The sequence below is a fragment of the Silurus meridionalis genome, chromosome 23 (genome assembly GCF_014805685.1).
Source record: "Silurus meridionalis isolate SWU-2019-XX chromosome 23, ASM1480568v1, whole genome shotgun sequence".
Lineage (NCBI taxonomy): Eukaryota > Metazoa > Chordata > Actinopteri > Siluriformes > Siluridae > Silurus > Silurus meridionalis.
In genome coordinates, this window is record NC_060906.1 from 4,901,153 (window position 1) to 4,921,269 (window position 20,117).

Sequence of the window (20,117 nt, forward strand, 5' to 3'; positions counted from 1 at the left end):
GAGCTGCGAGATGTTCCTGAATGCTCAGATGAACAAAGCAGTACACTTTACTCTGGTGAAGCCCAAACTCCTCTCTGAAGATCTGCGTACACACACCTGAATACACTGCTGCTTCTGTCACATCAATGTCACACTCTCTCAGGTCTTCCTCATAGAAGATCAGGTTTTGTTTCTCCAGCTGCTGGAAAGCCAGTTTCCCAGTTTGAGAAGCATTTCTTCATCGCTCTCCTGCTTCTGTAGGTACTTCTCTCTTATGATGTTGGTCTGAATGATGAGGAAGTGTGTGTACATTTGAGTCAGAGTCTTGGGGATCTCTCCACTCTCTGCTTCACCCAACATTCTCTCTAGAACAGCAGCTGAAATCCAGCAGAACACTGGGATGTGGCACATGATGTAGAGGCTTCTTAATGACTTCAGGTGTGTGATGATCTTATTGGCCAGGTTCTGATCACTGATCCTCTTTCTGAAGTACTCCTCCTTCTGAGGGTCATTAAACCCTCGTACCTCTGTGACTCGATGGACACACTCAGAGGGGATTTGACTAGCTGCTGCTGGTCTGGAGGTGATCCAGATGAGAGCAGAGGGAAGCAGGTTCCCTTTGATCAGGTTTATCAGCAGCACATGCACTGGTGCTGATTCAGTTACATCACACACTCTCACTGTCTTCTGGAAATCCAGAGGAAAACGACACTCATCCAAACCATCAAAAATGAACAAAACCTTCTCCAACCTGGAAATGTCCAATTCTTTCATCTCCTTAAAAAACACATGAAGGAGCTCCATTAGACTCAGTTTCTGGTCCTTCATCAAATTCAGCTCTCTGAAAGGAAGTGGGAATATAAGTTGGACGTCCTGATTTGTTTTCCCGTCAGCCCAGTCCAGAACAAACTTCTGCACAGAGACTGTTTTTCCAATTCCAGCTACTCCCTTAGTCAGAACGTTCCTGATGGGTTCTTCATCTTGTTCAGATAAGGGTTTTGTCAGAACTCTACTGATGGCTTTGTCTTGTTCAGGTAGAGGTTTAAAGATGTCACTGCATTTGATTGGTTTGTCCTTAGTTGGGTTCCTCCTTAATGCTGCCTCAATCTGTTTGACCTCATGTTCTTTATTGACGTCTCCACTGTCTCCCTCTGTAATGTAAAGCTCTGTGTAGATCTCATTCAGGAGTGTTCGGTTTTCCTGATTTAGCATCAATCCATTCAAACACTCAAACTTCTTCACCAGATTGAACTTGAACTGCTTCTGGAATTCATCTGCAGCAGTGGATTCTGGGTCGTGTCTGTGACAGGGTGAAGAAGGAAGACATGGTGAGACATGGGCTCCAATGATTAGAGTAGTAGTTCACATATTTCCTGCTAGATAGATCTTTATGATGTTCTCACTGTGGATTTACTTTATTCTACTGGAGGTTTTCTATCATCTAATCACTCTGTAGTTACTAACAGCAGAGAGCTTTAGAATAGCAGTGTGTCAGTGTCACAGTGATGGTGTTGGTTTTGATCGTACCCTGTAGCTGTGATGATGATCTTCTCTCTTCTGTCTCCTGCCTTCTGTAGAACACTGGGAACAAAAACAACAAGTGTTAAAGATTTCAAAGTTCCTCACTTTAATACTGAAGTCGGAACCTGAACACAAATTGTACTACAATAATTGTAGTGAGAGCAGGAACACTTGGAGAACACAGAGCTGAATACAACTCCAACATTGTGCACCTGGAGAATTAAATGTGCTCCTGTTTTCATTTCACACTTTTTCCTACTTTTCTATTCTTCCTACACAAACCTCCAAAAGTATTGGAACAGGAAGTCCAGGTCTTTGTGGACATTTGGATTTGAGAGAAAAATGAAAATGAAACAATAGATCAGAATTCCAGCTTTCCGTTCCTGATCTTTACATCTAGATGTGTTACATCACTGCACCGAACCTTTTAGGAAATGAAAGCTGTAATTCTGATCTCTCGTCTCACATCATCTTCTGATCTAGATTTCCACCTACTCACATGGTTTTCGGAAGTGGGAGTTTAGATTGAGGAAAATGCTGATTTTCATCCTAAATCAATTCTGTTTTCTCTCTCTGTAGTTTACTGTAGAAAATTATAGAAATGTGTATTTGTGGTGTCCCTCACATGTCCCTTTGTTCACAGCTGTTTCTTGGTGTCTCATGTCTTTTCTATAATAGTCAGGAAGTGGAAACAACACAATTTCATTGTCTCATAAATCAGGAAAGAAGATACAGTGAAAGAGGGATTTTCCTGACTCATGTCAGTATCGTCGTGTGGAGCCTGTAAGAAGACACGTCTCCTATCATGTCTTTAGTTATTGTCTCATGTCGACTCTTTACTGTTTAACTGCATAGTTAATTTTTATAAAGACACCATTTTACTTACAATCAACGAAACTTGGTATTTTTTCTCAAGTTTGAAAATAGCTGATAGAGAGATTTATTTAGTGCACACTAGTGGAGGTGGAGAAGTGTTTGAGCACTGGTGTGTGACTGGAGGGTAGAGGAAGAGGAATTGAGTGATGAGGATCACATTAGTGCTGCAACAACATAATCAATTACGTCGACTACGAAAATACGTCAACATGCGTGAAATGCGTCGACGCGTCACACACATTCATCTCGTGTAATGGAAAGGTAATGTCTATCACAGAAAGCTAGACCACGATTACCAAAAGTACGGGAATACTTTAAACAGAGGCCAAATAAAATGGTCATTTGTTCCCTTTGCAAAACCGAAATGTCGTACCACGGCAGCACAACTGTGATGCACGAGCACCTCAGAAGAAAACATCCTGGTGCTCTCCGACCTCAAAAGGACGAGGCGTCTTTGTAAGTATTTATTATTACAATTAGTTTTGGGAGAAATTGTTGTGTTCTTACCTGCTGTGTTTTGGTCAAGAATCAATTAATATATGCTAGGTAATAATGGTAATGCTAATCGCTAACGGTATAAACTGTAAACATATACTGTATAGGTTACTCTGGCGACAATAAAGCAAACTTTAACTTTTAATTTACATTTACTGGTTGTTAGAAGATGTTTATGCACATAGACTTAAGATTAACTACTAGTTTTTTGTTTACTTTTTTGTTTACTTCTGGCACAAGCCAATTAAATAAAACATAATCATAAGTACGTGAATAATAACAAATTATCTCATTAGTTAAAGAGTTTAAAATGCTTTCTGTATTTCATAATAAAATGAAAAATTCACTAGACTTTCTGAAATACAATTAATATTGTAATCAAAGTAATTAAACATTGTAATTAATCACATTCAGTTCATATAAAAATATGCAGATTTACTACCCTCTTTGAAATACAGTACAGTTTATATATTATTAGCATTCATGGATTTCATGTTTAAATTGGTTCCTAATGTTAATTATTGTGTTTGTTTTTTCTCAGGAAGAGGCAAACCTGTGTACAAGATTTCTTTCATAAAAAGGATGGCACTGTTCGCACGCCCCAGATGGCCGTTACACTTCATGAATTTTTGCACAGTGTTGAGCAGTGCTTTAGTTGAATTTATATGGCATTATTCGTGCCTGATGCTAAAGTGTTTGAAGGTTGAACCACATTGAAGTTTTTTTTTTTTGGAAAAAATGTAATAAAATGTAAAATATTATATTAGAAGTTGTACTTATCATTTTTTTGTAAAGTTAATTAATTAGCTAATAAAAAAAAAAAAAAACACTAGATTAAGCAAAAAAAAAAAAAAAACGTTAGAGTAGTCGACAGAAAAAATAACCGTTAGTTGCGGCTCTAGAACACATACACCTGTGTTTAGTGTCATTAATGAGTGCTGTACTGCAGTGTGCAGTTTGTGCCTTAAAGGATAAAACGAGGAGATACAAGAGATTTGATTCAAGAGATTCCAAACGGGCGGGGCGCGCACAGGAGAAATAGCAGGGTGCTCCCTGACAGACGGTGTAGTGCAGCCATTAACTGTGACTTTAACTAGGAGAATTATAGGATGTTACCTGTGTCCAGGTGAGGAGATTCCAGTGCTAAATCTCAAAGGAACTTCAATAGACTTATCACTCTTCATGGAGACACAGCTGGGCACTGGTGAGTGTGATTTCTCTCTCTGTAGTTTACTGTAGAAAATTATAAAAATGGCCATAAGACAGAATTTCATTGTTGCTAAAATCAGGATACAAAATCCAGTGCATTGAAAAAGTCCCTATGCAGTGGTGGTGTAGAGCAGGAAGTGGAGCATGGTTTTAAAACTGGTGATAAAAACACAGATTTAGTTTGGATAAGATTATAATTGATAGTATGTAGTTGATGTAGAAAACAGTTCCAGCCCACTGTAACTGCTCCTGCTGGATTGGAGTTAAACAGCACTTATTGATTTGGTTCCTGTAATTGAGGTGATGTTCTAAAGGTTTTCTGTGATTGTGCTGAAAAGGAGCTGAACTGAGGTCATTAATGAGAATCTCCAGTGCTGCTTAAAGACTCATTTATAACACATATTATAAGGATTATCCATGTTGTTTGTGTCTTATAGCTTTAATTAGCCAATGTGTTTATGGTTCTTGGTTTTGAAAGTTTCATAAATTGTGCACAATGACGTGTATTTAATTGTGTAATAAATGTATTTAGGGTATTGTTTATATATGAAATAAAGCTCTCAGAAATGTCTCCAGATTTGCAGATATGAACAGTTCATTAGTAAAACACTAGAACATGGCAGGTTACCAGTCTTTTGAGGGTGAGGTCACATGATCTGTCCCCTGATCAGGGATCTCCATTTTTAAATGCTTGTGTACACACAGAGCCCTGAAGACGTCGATCTCTTCTGCTGGAATCAATTACTCTCCTAGAAAACACAAAAACAACATGCAGTTAAAACTGGGGGAAAATCTTTCTAAAACCAGCTGATCCTCATGATGTCTTACTGATTCTCAAATTTTTCTAACATCTTTATTCCTCATCTGAACACAGACTGACAGGAGGTGTGCAATAAACACAACACCAATAAACACTGTTCTATTTTTTATTTTATGTATAAAAAGTGATTAAAGTCTTCTGTATTTCTATATTTTCCACACACAGTCCATTAAAGTCCATTAGAAGTGAAATCCATAGACATATAAGACACAGACGCCTCATTGGACGCTTTGGTCCGTTGCTGCGATACGTAAATGCTGCTGCAATCTTGGTCCATAATAGATGATTGATAGATATTATATAGCCTTTAATTTATTATTATACTCATTTATTATTGTACAATTATTTACTTTTCTTTTTTGTCTGTATTCTATTGTAATTGATAGTACATACTATTAGCGTTTTATTTTATACTACATTACAATGCATTATTACAGTAAAACCCCGTTGAATGAGCATAATTCGTTCTTGAAAATTGCTCGTAGGTCCATTCGCTCGTACGTTCGAACTGATTTTCCCCATAAGAATGAATGTAAATTCGATCGCTTATTTCTGCACTTAAAAAGTATTCGTAGCCTATTTTAACACAAAAATACACAGCAAATGACCATAATGTAAACATAATTTAACACTTACTCATATGGTAGTGGTTGATTGTGAGTGTGAGACGCGCACCATGCTCATAACCTCCTCGGTTTCCATAGTAATTCTATTTACTTTCGTTTTCACAGCACCATCACTGATTTCCTTGGGAGACATTTTCAAGATTTCTAGTGGAATAAAAATATAACTAAAAAAGTTACGTTTTTGCTGCACTGAACAATGAGAGCGACCGAGTGATACGTCATCAACTAAGCGACTGATGCGACCCTCGGCCGAAAACAGGGAACGTGCAGCGTGCGTTTGCTCGTGAAACGGTAAAATTTTGCGAGCGAGTTTGCTCGTATCTCCGTTTGCTCATACTATTAGTTGCTCGTACAACAGGGTTTTACTGTATTTCTAATGTTATTACTATTATTATTAATAAACAATTAGCAATATATTAGTTATGTATATAGTTATACTACTGTACATTTTTTTATTCCATCTTAATAGTGGAATACAAATACATTTGATGCACTGTTATTGTACCATAATCACATCCATGTATTTCCATAAAGAATCCAGCAGTTCTCTTTTCTTCAGCACTGCTTGTTGTTGGACATGAATCTCACCGCTGAGAAGTCTGCTGTTGAAGATCTTTGTTTTTTTTTCTCCTCCAAATGGAGTCGAGGGTAAGAAACACTTTCACTTTGGGAAAACCGACTTGAGTCTTTAAGCCGACACATTGAACCGACTCTTTGAACCGACTCTTTGACGAGTTGGAAACGGAATTATTTTAAATCACACTCCGTCAAGTTCAATTTAATGAACAAGAACTAAAAGAGAAAGTGCTGTGATTAATAACAACATGTAGTGGAGATGTTGTGGAGGAGAGAAAAGTCAGACCTTTTCTCCCTTTACAAACTGCTCCATCCTGAACTCTTCATCTTTCACCGACATACACCAACAGGGCAACCTGCCAAAATAAAAGGCCCCTGAGAATAACTACGTTACACACACACACACACACACACACACACACACACACACACACATATATATATATATATATATATATATATATATATATATATATACAGCAACAAAGAAAAACTAATAATGGAGAAAGTGTTTGAATTCATTGTGCTGGATGACCAACACCTACCTCTTGCTGAGGATGTGGGGTTTTAACGCTTAATGAAGTATTTGGAGATTCACAACATGTTGCCAATTTTATCTCTGACACGATTCTGTCCCAAATATGTACAAACAGTGAATGAATTCATTTTGAAATGTTTGGAAAATGTTGCCATGATCAGTTTACATCTGACATCTGGAGCTCAGACGTGTGTCCTGTATATCATCACTAAGCCTGACTTACTGAATTATTTTACTCTGATCTCTGGTATAACTGTTAATAATTTACACTGAATCAACATTGATTTCTTCCTGTGCATCATTGAGTGTATTTGTTAGTGCGCAAGAACACGTAGATGAATCGGAAGTGAGTTTTGCACAGCGTGTTTCATTTTCTTTCGTCTCTCGGAGTGTATCTTTTTAGCATTTTCATCTCCTATGTTCTTTTTGCTTTTGGGAGTCACTAGTCTGGGAGACATACTCTGAGCTGCAGCATTTTGTTCAGATTTTAAACAATTAATTAGTTTTTTACTTTGTTTTATTTTTACTTGTATACCGCCAGGTCTTTGTGGGTCGCATCTGTTTGTATTTTTGCTAAATTAGTTGCTTGTTTTCCAGAATTTCAGTCATGCAAAATGTTTCCAGAGAAACAACCAGTTTGTTCAAAGTGGTCCAGTGTCAGAAAATCTCCTGCATCCTAAAGGAGGGAGGTGAACCTGTTTCACTGAACAGCTATGAACTAAAGATAGCTTTCTGTTTCCATCTGCTGCAACAGCCAACATTTCTGGCACCAAATGAAGCAGATGAAAAGTCTAAGAAGCTGTGCTGTAGTGTATCCCCGATGAAATGTCCAGACTGGAAGATATATTAGATATAATAGAATATGTGATGTCTGTTTACAGAAAGAAGTTTTATAATATGGTAAAACAATTACAGTTACTCTTCCTCCAATCTTAGTGTGATGCTCCAGCAGCTTTGTGAAGGCTTGTCTGGAGAATCCCAGAGAGATGACCTTGAGTTCCTGAAAGCAGCTCAGGAGGTCCAGTGTATAAAGTGTGGAACTGTTGACAGAGGCTGGCCAATAGCCACTCCGACAGAGGTCCTTCAATCAGGGGTTCACTGATGCTGGCATGTTTGGCAAACATATAGTGGCTGATGCAAGTCAAAACGCCCTTGGAACAAAAACATTTATAAAAAATACACATTTACCACATGCTTACTTTTACAACAGTTCAGTATCTCTGTACATTCTGAATGGTTATGAGACATTACACAAGTTCCTATAATCCCAGAGCACTCAGAACTTCTTGAGTAGAATCACACATGGTTTACATTTGTCTAACTCGCTAAATTGGAAACAGATGTGTTGATTGGACTTCATGTGGGAAGGAATCAAATGATATTACTGCTTTACAGCAGCTAAATATTTTTTGTTTGTTTGTAAAGAAACAATAATAAAAGATGTCTGTCTTGGTTTGGGTTAATGATAATACCATGTGCTATACAATAGATTTTGACACAACTGCAATTGTAAACACACTCACACAACACACGTGTAAAAAACATCAAATCTAATAAGTTTTTTACCGTTGTAGGCCATAAGGTGAACTAGGAAAAAGTGTGTAGAAAGTGATTTTCGTTCCCACGTCTGGGCACTACTTTTTAAATGCATTTTGCATAGACAACACCCTTTTGGACTTTATGTTAAAAGTTCTCCACAAAAAAATCCTGCAGTATTTTGTCACAATCCATAAATGTGTATAATTGTGAATAAAAAAAAAACGGAAATCTTATGCTGCTGACTTTGCTTATAACTTTATTTATTTTCATATTAGCAACATGAAATCTCTCTCAAATTGACCTTTATACATGTACCTAAACATCTGAGAAAGGTATTGGTGCATTAAACACTCAAGTGTTAATGTAGACCATAAAATATGGCAAATTTGTAGGAAATATGCTTTAACTTCATAGATTGGCACCAAGCAAAATTACACAAACACATTGCTGAGTCACGATAAGATCTCCTATCAATTTTACATGTATTTTCACTGTATATAGTATAGGAATCAGTCAAGAACCCAACTCTCTACACTTTGTTGCAGCTGATGGATAACATACACTGATCAACCATTGCAGTTAAAAGCACTGACAGGTGAAGGGAAGAACATTGATTACTGTGGCACATGTTAAAGGGTGGTATATATTTTAGGCTATTAGAGAATTGCCTAATGGCAGTGGCCTCTTTCAGCAGGATCATGTGCCCTGAAACACTGCACATATTGTTCAGGAACGGTTTGAGGAACATGGCACAGTTCAAGCAGTTAACTTGGCCTCCAAATTCGACCGTGTATTTCACCTAAAGTTCTTTAGTGTCTGCAGAAAAGGCAGGTGTTTGGAGGTCCACTCACTGGTGTGTAAGAAGACCAGTGGGTAGAAGAACACAGGTTTGCAAGCAATATCCTATAATTAAGCCATTCTTTGTTTTTTTGTTTTTTATTTTTTTTCAGGACAGACATTGTGAACTGAACCCTGTTGACTTGAAACAACACACATTGAAAATTGTCACCAAACGGGTTCTACAGATGGCAGGCTTTTCGAGACGGATCGTTTTGGAGGGTAAACAAGTGATTGCAGGATTACAGAGCATTCCTGCAGCATGTGTCATTCTGCTTGTCCTGATCTATGCAGTCATTCTGAGCTATCCCAAACCCCTGAGATACACATTTGAATTCTTCCAAAAAAAATGTTACTGGAAGTAGACAATGGGAAACTGTTCCCAAAGATTCTGTCATTGAAAAACAAGTTGTTGAGATAAATGTGAGAGAAAGAGATCATGCCAAAATGCCAGGGTACACATACTTACAATCACACATCTGTACACAGCAGCATACTGATATACATGCAATTTGCACTGGATTAGATGTGTATGATAAACCAAATAATCACATACTTTTAATTACTTTCAAAAAACTATCCATGTATCTGTTTGAATGTTGTATTGTATATTAAGTTCCCAGATATATAAAGAGATAGAGATATGGCTATATTGATTATAACAGACTCTTGTACAGTTTAAGGGTAATTTTAATGAGTTAAATAAAAAAAGTGTACATCGGCGATTTTTGTAGTGATAAAATGCTACCGCCTGGTGGTGATATGAGTATGGCGGTACTTTTGTTATTTTTGCTGTTTCCACACGGGCGATTTTTACTTGTCGGACCTGCGCTTCGTTGCAGATTTAAGTGCTGATGTGAGACTTGGCGCATCAGTAAAAACAAATATTTAGTGTTTATTGTGGTTTTTATTTTTCAAATATCCGACTAAAGAAAGGACGTCGTAAATAAATTTGTGTTGCGAGTAAAGTTTTAATTTCGCCCTTTTTATATTTATTAAAAATGGGCAAGTTCTGAGTGAATCATGAATAATTAAGCAAATAAAAGAAAAATAAATGAAATTGTTCTTTTTTTTATATATTCTAGTAACTATTTTATAAAATCTATCCTATTTTATGTATGTAGAATATTATTATATACTAGACAAATTACTAGTTAAATTATTTGAGTTTTTAATATTTATATAAGTATGGTTAAATTCTATAAAACGTATTAAAAAATGATATTTGATTAATTATTTATGATTTACTGAAACGCCATCAATTTTTATTAGGAAATAAATAATTAAATATGAATAACGAAATTAAAACCTTCAATGTAACACATTTATTCACGAGGTGTGTGTATTAGTCGGATATACAAAAATAAATAAATCCACAGAAAAATAAACACTAAATATTTGGTTTTACTGATGCGCCAAGTCTCAAATCAGCGCTGTGAAGCGCAGGTCCGACAAGTAAAAACCGTCCGTGTGGAAACAGAGCGAAAATACCAAAAGTACCGCTCAACGACAAATTGCAATGCCTCATATTACCACCAGAGGGTAGCATTTTACTACTACAAAAATCGCCGATGTTTAGGGTTTTTTTTTATTTTACCTCGAATTTAATTAAAATTACACTTCAACTGTACAATAGTTTATTATCAATATAATAATCTTTCTAATAACAATACAAAAACGAATATAGCAATGTATCTAGTATATAATCATATTTTACATATATAAAAATAGGATAGCTATTATAAAATTATAAAAATATATAATAAAATAAAGACTATATAAAAGAAACAACAATTTCATTAATTTTATTATTTGCCTGATTATTCATGATTCACTCAGAACTCGTCGGGCGAACGAAATTTAAATTTTATTTAAAAAAATTAATCACGACGTCGTTTCTTTAGTCAGATATTTAGAAAATAAATCTATCGAAAAATAAACATTAAACTTTTTTTTTACTGATTAAATCTGCACTGAAGCGCAGGTCCGACAAGTAAAAACCATCCGTGTGGAAACATAGTAAAAATACCCGCCAGGGTGACAAGTTGATTTATACAGATTCAAAGACCACAGTAAATTCAGACATTTATAAGTGTATTTCACAAGGTTAGTACATTAAATTAATAAAATAATATTTATTTTTGTTCATAAATATATAATGTATTTTAATTAAATAAAATGTGATGCTGCACATCAATGCTACTGCAATGTCTTATTGTACCACTAGATGGTAGCATTTTATTATTACAAAAATCAGTTTTCAGTTTTTTATTTAATCTCAAATGTCATTAAAATTACACAAACTGTACAAGAGTTTGTTATAATCAATATAATATTCTATCTATCTCTCTCTCTCTCTCTCTCTATCTATCTATCTATCTATCTATCTATCTATCTATCTATCTATCTATCTATCTATCTATCTATCTATCTATCTAAAAAATAAAAAAGGAAAAGTGTTTAGGTAAGGAGAAAAGGGTTCACAGTAAATTTTGCAGTGTTGAAATAGCTCTTTAAGAGTTAAATATAACACTGGACTCGAGTGTATTTGGTTCCACTCAGAATTGGTGATAAAATGACTCCTGACAGTGTTGACATTTTTATTAGTGGAAAAAATCCCACTCAGTGAGTACAATTTTAAAAGCCATTTGGGGATCAAATAACTCCAGTAAGTGTCAATATTTCACACTGTGGTTTGACAAATTTTCTCTGCTACAATGCAAAATCAACTCAGAGTTTTTTTATTTTTGAAATTGAATACATGGAATAGAACAGAACAGAAAACAACTTCAACGCACCATTTAAAACATTTATTAAAACAATGTCAGGTTTAAAAACATGCACAAAAAACCTCACATCTGTATAAAATGGCAATAGGGCACTATAAAAAGTGCAGAATCTTTTGTACCATATTTCATTTTAACATCAAATTGTTTGAAATAACAGATCATTAACATTTACTATCTTTAAAACTCAGTCTGGATGCAGTCTGACTGTAAATGCATGCTAATGATCATCAAAACAGAGTGTTTCCATCAGTGTTCCACATAACAGCACATCTTTCACAGCAATAGTCCTGATCTTACAAAACACTGCCATCTCACATGCTACTTCTGTACAGATAATAAAGTCAGGGTGATGCTCTGCACCATGTTTGATCCACTTTACAGAATAGACAAAGTTCTGATATTTCCACTCTAGTTTGGAAGCCATGTCAATGCCACCTTTAAGTCACTGAGTTCCACCATCTTCCCTGCACCAAGAGTCAATCTGTACTGGCTAAAAGACCCCAGTGCATTGCCATACAACTCTGGTGCTTTTTGGTGATGTTTTTGCAGCTTTTTAATTTGAGTTTGAAATAATTAGTGTTTAGCTTCTTAACGCATACACCACATGTGCAGAATTGGTCCAATATTTTTTATACACTGTGGGTAATGTATCATTATGTGATGCTTTGGCAGCAGATTTTTTTCTGGAAAAAATTTTTGAATAGTTGGTGATGTTTAATGATTAAATATTTAAGATAAATGGTCATGCCTTCAGTTACAGCTGGTGAAAATACGATGTTAACAATCTGCAGAAGTAAAAGCAAAAGATACCAGTGTTTATCATCTCTGCACTAAATCACCAAATAACAGAGGCATGTTGCACAACAAGCACCATGACTGGGTGGCAGTTAAACCCAAATCTTTGCTTCCACAAAACGGTTTGACCACTGGAGGACGGTTCCTCTGCTGATTGTATCCATAATCAAAAGCATGTATTCTACCAGCAAGATCATCAGAACTCAAAATATGATGCTGAATGTACTGCAGAACAAGTTTTACCTCCAGCTGAGCGACACTTTCTAAAATGTTGTGCATTATAGACACAAAATTGTCTGCCGTGTTGAAATACCTGAGTGTATTTAACAAACACGTTTGACGCCATAAAAATGAGGTAGTGTAGAGTCATCTAGTAACCTTTTACAGTGCAGAGCATGCATCTCAGATGTTCTTAATACAAATTCAGGGTTATCTTCGGAAAACACAAACTGAAAGTGATCTTTCTCAAGAACACAGAAACGACAGCAATATTGAGCACCAAATGACTCCACAAACCCTAATAAGCTGCTTAAGCCCAGATTATCCCCTGTGACTTGTACAATTGTACCCTAACACAACTTCCAGATACTGGATTCCTAACCCCCTCAATCTCAAGCACTTTTAGATCATTTACTAGAGGCTCGATTATAGAATTAAAACCATACCATCTAATATCCTGTGCATGAAAGAGGGCACATACATAAATATTATCCAATGAGGAGTTAAAAATAGGGGGGAAATCCCTAATGTACAATATATAGCACCCAATTTGTGTTTACCTTTTTTGGAACCCAAAGGATTAGCCGTCTCAAAATCATCATAAAATAACTGAATTTGTAAGGCATCTTTTTCAGTGTAAAATAAAGGATTACTTTTAAAATGTGCTGCATCACTAAAGTCAACATAAACGCCTTTCTTTGGAACATGCCTGGGTTTAAACAAATCAATAAGATGTGGATTTTAAAAATTGACTGAGCACTATTTCGGTTGGTTCATCAGTTCCCCATTTCTCTGAAAAATGTCTCTTTCATTTGGCTTCCGAATGTAACAAAGTAAACGGATTTTTGAAATGTTCAATTGAACTTTCTATTTTCTTTTTAGTAGCAATGTCATGTGGAGACAGACGGAGCAAAGCAGCATCCTGGGCCTGATTCTGAATCTCAAAACAACTTCCTCCATAGATGAAACAAAAGCACTTATAGTAGACTGACTCTTAACCCAGCAACTTTTAGTTGTGTAACAGCAGACGCACACATATCCAAAGTGCTCTTATTTGACTTTAACAATACAGATGCTGTGGCCACCTCTCCAACACTGACAATCTGATCAAATGCTTGAGCACTAATTTGTGCTTCTGCCTCAGCAGTCTCACGGGTGTCAGTGGTGTCAAAATTCTTGTCACTTTGCTCAGTATGTTTTATTTTCAAATGATTTCTAAAACCTAAAAAAAGGACCAAACACAGAACTACATCCTGCCGCTACACATTTAAGGTGACGATTCTTTCCAGTAACAAAACCATGAACTAATCTGAAGTGCCTAAGAAGCAATTTTAAACCAAGTAACTCAGCCTGACAAACAAAGATTTTCATGAGGGCAGAAAATCTTAAGGCACCGAGCTAAGCAGCCTTGCTCTAACCTCAGCAACACGAGGACTCCCTTTCACTTTGCCAACATCTATGTTGTACACAGTGGTCTGAACGAAAGTGTACATGTTGTGTAGCATAATGTTGTAAGAAGAGCCAAAAACAATGTGTGCCTTAAAAAACTCCACAAAGGCACCAAGAGAAGAGGTTGACTTGCATGGAATGGCATGCTGATAAAGAACGATGAAGTACTGGTAAACCTAAATTCTTCTGAGGTCCCACGGCCAGGAGGTAGGGCTGAGCAATAGCTGTGATTTCTCACAAATGCTCCTCAATGTTTGTTCCACTCTGAGAAAACCAAGCAAATTGAAGATTACCGTCACCCATATGTTAAATGTAAAACAGAAAAAAAAATAAAAACTATTCTCCCTGCTAAGTACCCAGTACCGCTTTCACCATCATAATGATGTTCCTTACAAAGAGAAAAATACTGATAAAAAGTCTTTTAATTAAACAGCAAAGTTTCACCTTATCCAGCATGCTCTGAAAGAAGTGTAAAACAGAAAAAACTAACAAACAGACAAACAACCGAACTTCTTGAAGACAACAAGGTGCTTCTCTGCTTAAGAGGCAGACACCTTTTCTGCTCTTTTCTGGCCTTGGGCAGAAGGTAGGATCAGATACAACAGAAGTATTAGAGAAGAAAGGTCACTTCCCCTTCCTTGCATTCATCCTCACTTAAGATGGTCTCTGGATTAAACTCTGCCTTCTTACAGTTGGTCCACCAGACCCCACTTCAGCAGATGTTCCTTGTCCTGATGAACAACAAAACATTTTAAAAACTTCAACACTGCTTTAAGAATGATAAATGAAGATAATCCTTAAAAAAAAGGCAACATTCAACAGAACTCTTAAAAAAGATGGCAGAATAAGATATATAAAAAATAAAAAGGTATGAGATTATGGACACATTGTGTACCTTCAAATGATGCACATCGTTCTTTAGCTAAGCCTCTTTGTATAGTTTTTATTTTCCCTGCTAAGTACCCAGTACCGCTTTCACCATCATAATGATGTTCCTTACAAAGAGAAAAATACTGATAAAAAGTATTTTAATTAAACAGCAAAGTTTCACCTTATCCAGCATGCTCTGAAAGAAGTGACAGAGTATTACACAGATTAATAGTTTGCATAGTCTCCTCAGTATTTGTGATTAGGTCTAAGAATTGGTCATAAAAGGTAGCAAAAAAAAATCTCTAATACTTCAGTTAATACTTACAGTGGTAGGTGTTTTACTTTTCATCTAACGTTAATACAGTTTCTGATCCAAGTTGCCTAAAATAGCAAATTTAAAACATCAACAATAATAATATGTTAATTGTGCAATATATGTGCTTTGCCATGCAATATATTTAAAGCACATTTTTGTTATTTTATAATATACAGCGTTTAAACACAGTTACTCCTTACAAACAGGTTGAAGTTCAAACACCTACTTGTACTAGCACTAATATGTACCGCTCTGCTCATGTCAGCTTGTTAGACAAGTGTGTGTCTAACAGCAATAACATAAAACTATAATACAGATAACACTAAGAATGATAAAAAAAAATATATAGCGGGTGTTTTTTTCTTTCGCTGGGCAGCGTTAAACCATTGCTAAGCCCATAGCACCATTTTTGTGGCGTAAAAAAAATGCAATGTTGGCACATTTATTCTGTGAGCTGAACAGTTGCAAATATATAGTTTATATAACATTACAACAGATTATATATTATTATGATAATTATTCAGACTGTATCTAATGTCGTAATATATGCTCAAAAGCAACAAAACCTACTTCAGCAACGATACTATATAAATTATACGGTAAACATAAATATATGATGTAAACATCCACAGCCGAAGCTGGAACATTGCAATTTCAACCATCCAACACATAAAAATGCTGATTCCCCTCATTGTGACATCAGATAATTAAACGTAAAATAACTAAAATATTAATGGGATATAGCAATGCTAATTGCAACTGAAAAACTAAAACTAATTAAGTTAGATTACTGTCATAAATTAAGCTTTAGCTACGGTGGGCGAGAAGTGCTGAGAAGTGCAAAACACATTAACAAATCAGAAAACAAAATAACAAATTAGAAAACACAATAACAAATCTGAAAACAAACTAACAATTCCAAAAACAAAATAACAAATACAGAAGCACATTCTATATTCTATATAAAGATATACAGGACATACAACAGTCTGTGGCAGGAGAAAGTTGGAACGTATCTGTAAAAGTGTACAAATGTATTGTCCTTACTGTGGATTCAAAAGGACCCTGTGTACTTCTGTACCCGGATGCCTCTGAGGTCATTAATGTTTGTGGGCCCCCTGAGGCACTTTACACTAAAGGACTATAAAACAACTAGAACTATAAGAAACTGGAAAACCTCATGCAAGGATAAATTTGTTTATTTTCAGAAGGAAGGACTTTGAAGGTTAGTTTGCCAGAATGAAAGTATTGTTTATGTTTAGGGTAATAACATGGTTTGTTCTGTGTCTAGGAGAACAGGAAGTCAGTTCAGAATCAGACACAGAAGTTATCATAAGGACTCAAAATCCTGAGAGATCTAACCTGACTGACACACTGGTGATATTAATAAATACAATTGATCTTCAATTGTTGAAAAATGTTTGTCTGTATAAACTGATTATATATTTCTTTCAGCCAATAATACCTTTGCATACAAGCACACCTGAAAAAAGGTGTGGATAATAAAATGTAAGATGTTTTAATCTTGTCATGGTTCATGCTCATTATAAAAGCAGAACAAATAGATACTTTCAAATCTTAAGTACTTTTAAATGTCTGATTACATCTGTTACAGGTTTGTTTGGTTTATTAAATATGTTCTTTATGTACTTATAAAAGGGAATTTGTATGGTTGTGTATTTGTTCCAGCTGCCTGCTTATTGCTGGAGGATACATGGACATTTCTGCACCTGTGATTACTGAAGAGGATGATGAGCTTGAAACTACAGCACACTGTCTTGACCTCCCAGAACCAATAGATTAAGCTGCGAAAGTATGTTTAATGGAAACTCACTGTTTTCACACTTTAGGGAACAAAGCAGTTTAACAGCTCCTGACATTATTGCACATCGGGCTCTTCCCATTGATCGATAAAGTGCTTTAGAAGCAGAAACCAGTTCCTGAAAAGTCACGTGTAACAAACTCATTTCCAGTTTTTGATGTGGCTTTAGTTTAATTTTTTAACCAGAATTTTTCAAGAAGGGATAATTTGTTAACCAAATCACTTTTGTCGATTATCTTCTCAGATTCAGAATGCAGCTACTTTGGAGTCACTACAAGATATTATTTAAAAACAAAACAAAACAAAAAAAACCCACCCTGCTCCAGACTGCTGGGTTTTTCCCATGTGTCGAACATTAAAGAACACATAAAATTCTTGAAGACTATTTCAAGTGGTATGTGATTGACAGAAACCATACTGTTATTAAAAGGTAAAAATCACCACAAAATATATACATATACATACCACTATATGTTTGTTTTCAAAATATACATATATATTGCTTAAATTGCCCTGGTTTTCACAGCTTTTCACTAAACAATTCACTGTTTATTGCATATATCCTATATATATGACAAGTCTGTTAATAAGACAACCTAAATTCTGACTGCTTTGACAGATTTAAAGATGGACTTGCCACTCTACATTACTACATTACATTTGTGGCATTTGGCAGACGCCCTTATCCAGAGCTTATCCATAGCCCTTATCCAGATGGTTTTAGGGCTTTGCTCAAAGGCCCAGCAGTGGCAGCTTGGTGGTGGTGGGATTTGAACCTGTGATCTTCTGATCCAAAGCCCAATGCCTTAACCACTGAGCTACCACCTCCCCTCTGAACTTTCTGAATTGTTTTGCCTCCTTTCCTTTCCCACACTAAGAAGAAGCTGACAGCAACTGATTTGGAAAACCTCTTCAAAGCAGAACTCAGCCCAGAAGGTAGCAACTAGAGGCAAAAAGAATCCACTCGATTGTGAAGGTCTGATATTTATGTTTAAAAATAGATATTCTGGGTTTTTTGGTGAACTGGTGAAATCTTTAAACAAATAAAAAAGTCAGAACACAATTTTTGGGCAAATAATTTCTTTAATGAAAAATCTGTCTGTCAGACTGAAGTGTCATTGAAGAACGTACTTATGTTTGCTACCGGCCTGATTTCACTTCCTCCTGCTGGAGTTACACCACTTCCTTGTATTGTGTTTGTGGCCAGTTCACCCTTTCCGATGGCAAATACATGCACAAACACCCTCAAGTTACCACACTTGGACACCTACAGTCTTTTTCAGATTCAAATGGATTTTAAATGATAATAAAGGCTGTCATCTTTTGGAAGCAAAACCCGTGACTTTGAGTTGTTTCTACAACAATTGTTGCTCACAGATGGTCACCTCTTCTCTCAGCCTGGCTTCGACTACTCTTTCCCATAACTTCATGGTGTGACTGATCAACTTTATTCCTCTGTAGTTACTGCAGGTCTGCACATTTGTCTTATTCTTAAAGATCAGTACCAGCACACTCCTTCTCCATTTCTCAGGCATCCTCTCACCTTTCATTTGGTCCTACCGACTTTCCACTCTTCATCCTCATAATCGCTGCTCTCACTTCCTTCTTTCTTTTCTCACTTCCTGCTTCACAAAACATACAAACAATACACCAATAGGACGTTTTGTGATGTAAACAAAAGAATAACCATCTAAATTACAACTCTATTGTTTGGTTGGATCAAAAATGCTTTACAGCATGTTGTTCAGTGGAGCCTCATCTTTCCTAATAAACCGGGATTAGCAGCAGTGGATGTGTTTGTTTTTCGTTTTTTTAATAATAATGTAAGTACTGCATTTTTTTTACTTTTCATGTTGTTTGTGTGCACTGCTTACACAAATTTAACAAATACATTTGTTATATGTTTTCCATTGAAAAACATTGATCGAAAATCGCTGCTTGAGGCTCAGAGCTTTAGAATGATTTTTAGTTTGTAATTTTTACTCTTGTCCCTGTTCATTTATTCTATTGTTAAACATTAACAGCTGAGAACACTGGGATATCGGTCATGCTGGCACGCCACTGAAGACTAAGAGGTTTTAACTACTCAAAAGTTAAAACATGATTTAATGCTTTCTACAAAAGCAAAAAATCTACTCTCTCTTTTCTTTGTTCAGAAATGATCTAGACATGTATATGGAAACTATCCAAAGCTCTGTTCATCGGAATGTAAAACAGTATCTCTATATTCATTCTTTGTTTCTTCTTAAGATGTACATTAATGATGTTGTTGGTGGTGTTTTGTTCCTCTGGTGTGATGGTTCTCCTAGTGGCCTCTTTATAGAGTGGAGCTGCACAATGGAGATCCAAACTGTGGGCATAAGGATTTCAGTGCAGAGAGTAAATCAGCCCCACAGCATGTCTCGTAGCTCTGCTAAGTTTATTTTAACCAGTTCTCTCCTTTTACTGTGTGACTCTTTTGTAACTAAAACTGATTCTGAGAAATGCACAAGAATTCCAATATTCATGTAGTGCTATGTATCTGTGCAAATGGCAATAAACTTAAACCTTGAAGTCCAGGGCAGGTTTCACCCCACAAGACTAGTAATGCAGGTATCCTGGATGAATGAAGGGGTTAAAAATCACAGTTTGGATTGGGATGTGAAGCTATTGGAAAAGAGATGGGGTTGGAAGGAAAGGAATTGGTGGAGTGTTTGGCTGTTTGTAATTTGATTGCAGATGCTGGAAGCACAGACTGCTGGGGCTGTGGGGGAACTGACTTCTGGAAGTCTGCTTTGTTTCATTATTTACTTTCTTTGATGTTTGTGTGTGTGTTTACTGATTAGTAGAAATACAAGATGA

The 20,117-nt window shown here is 36.0% G+C and overlaps 2 protein-coding genes across 2 annotated transcripts in view; one reads left to right on the forward strand and one right to left on the reverse strand.

The window, feature by feature from the left end:
* The window catches only part of LOC124377358 (NACHT, LRR and PYD domains-containing protein 12-like), a 578,147-nt gene extending 571,973 nt beyond the window's left edge, over window positions 1-6,174 (reverse strand). The window contains 1 exon segment of the mRNA XM_046836794.1: window positions 6,032-6,174. The gene's annotated coding sequence lies outside the window, so the exon portion shown is untranslated.
* LOC124377359 (NACHT, LRR and PYD domains-containing protein 12-like) overlaps window positions 1-20,117 on the forward strand; it is an 839,056-nt gene that overhangs the window by 219,111 nt on the left and 599,828 nt on the right. The window contains exon 6 of the mRNA XM_046836796.1: window positions 4,301-4,319. Within this exon, the coding sequence (XP_046692752.1) occupies window positions 4,301-4,319 (19 nt within the window). The remainder of the gene's footprint in view (window positions 1-4,300; window positions 4,320-20,117) is intronic.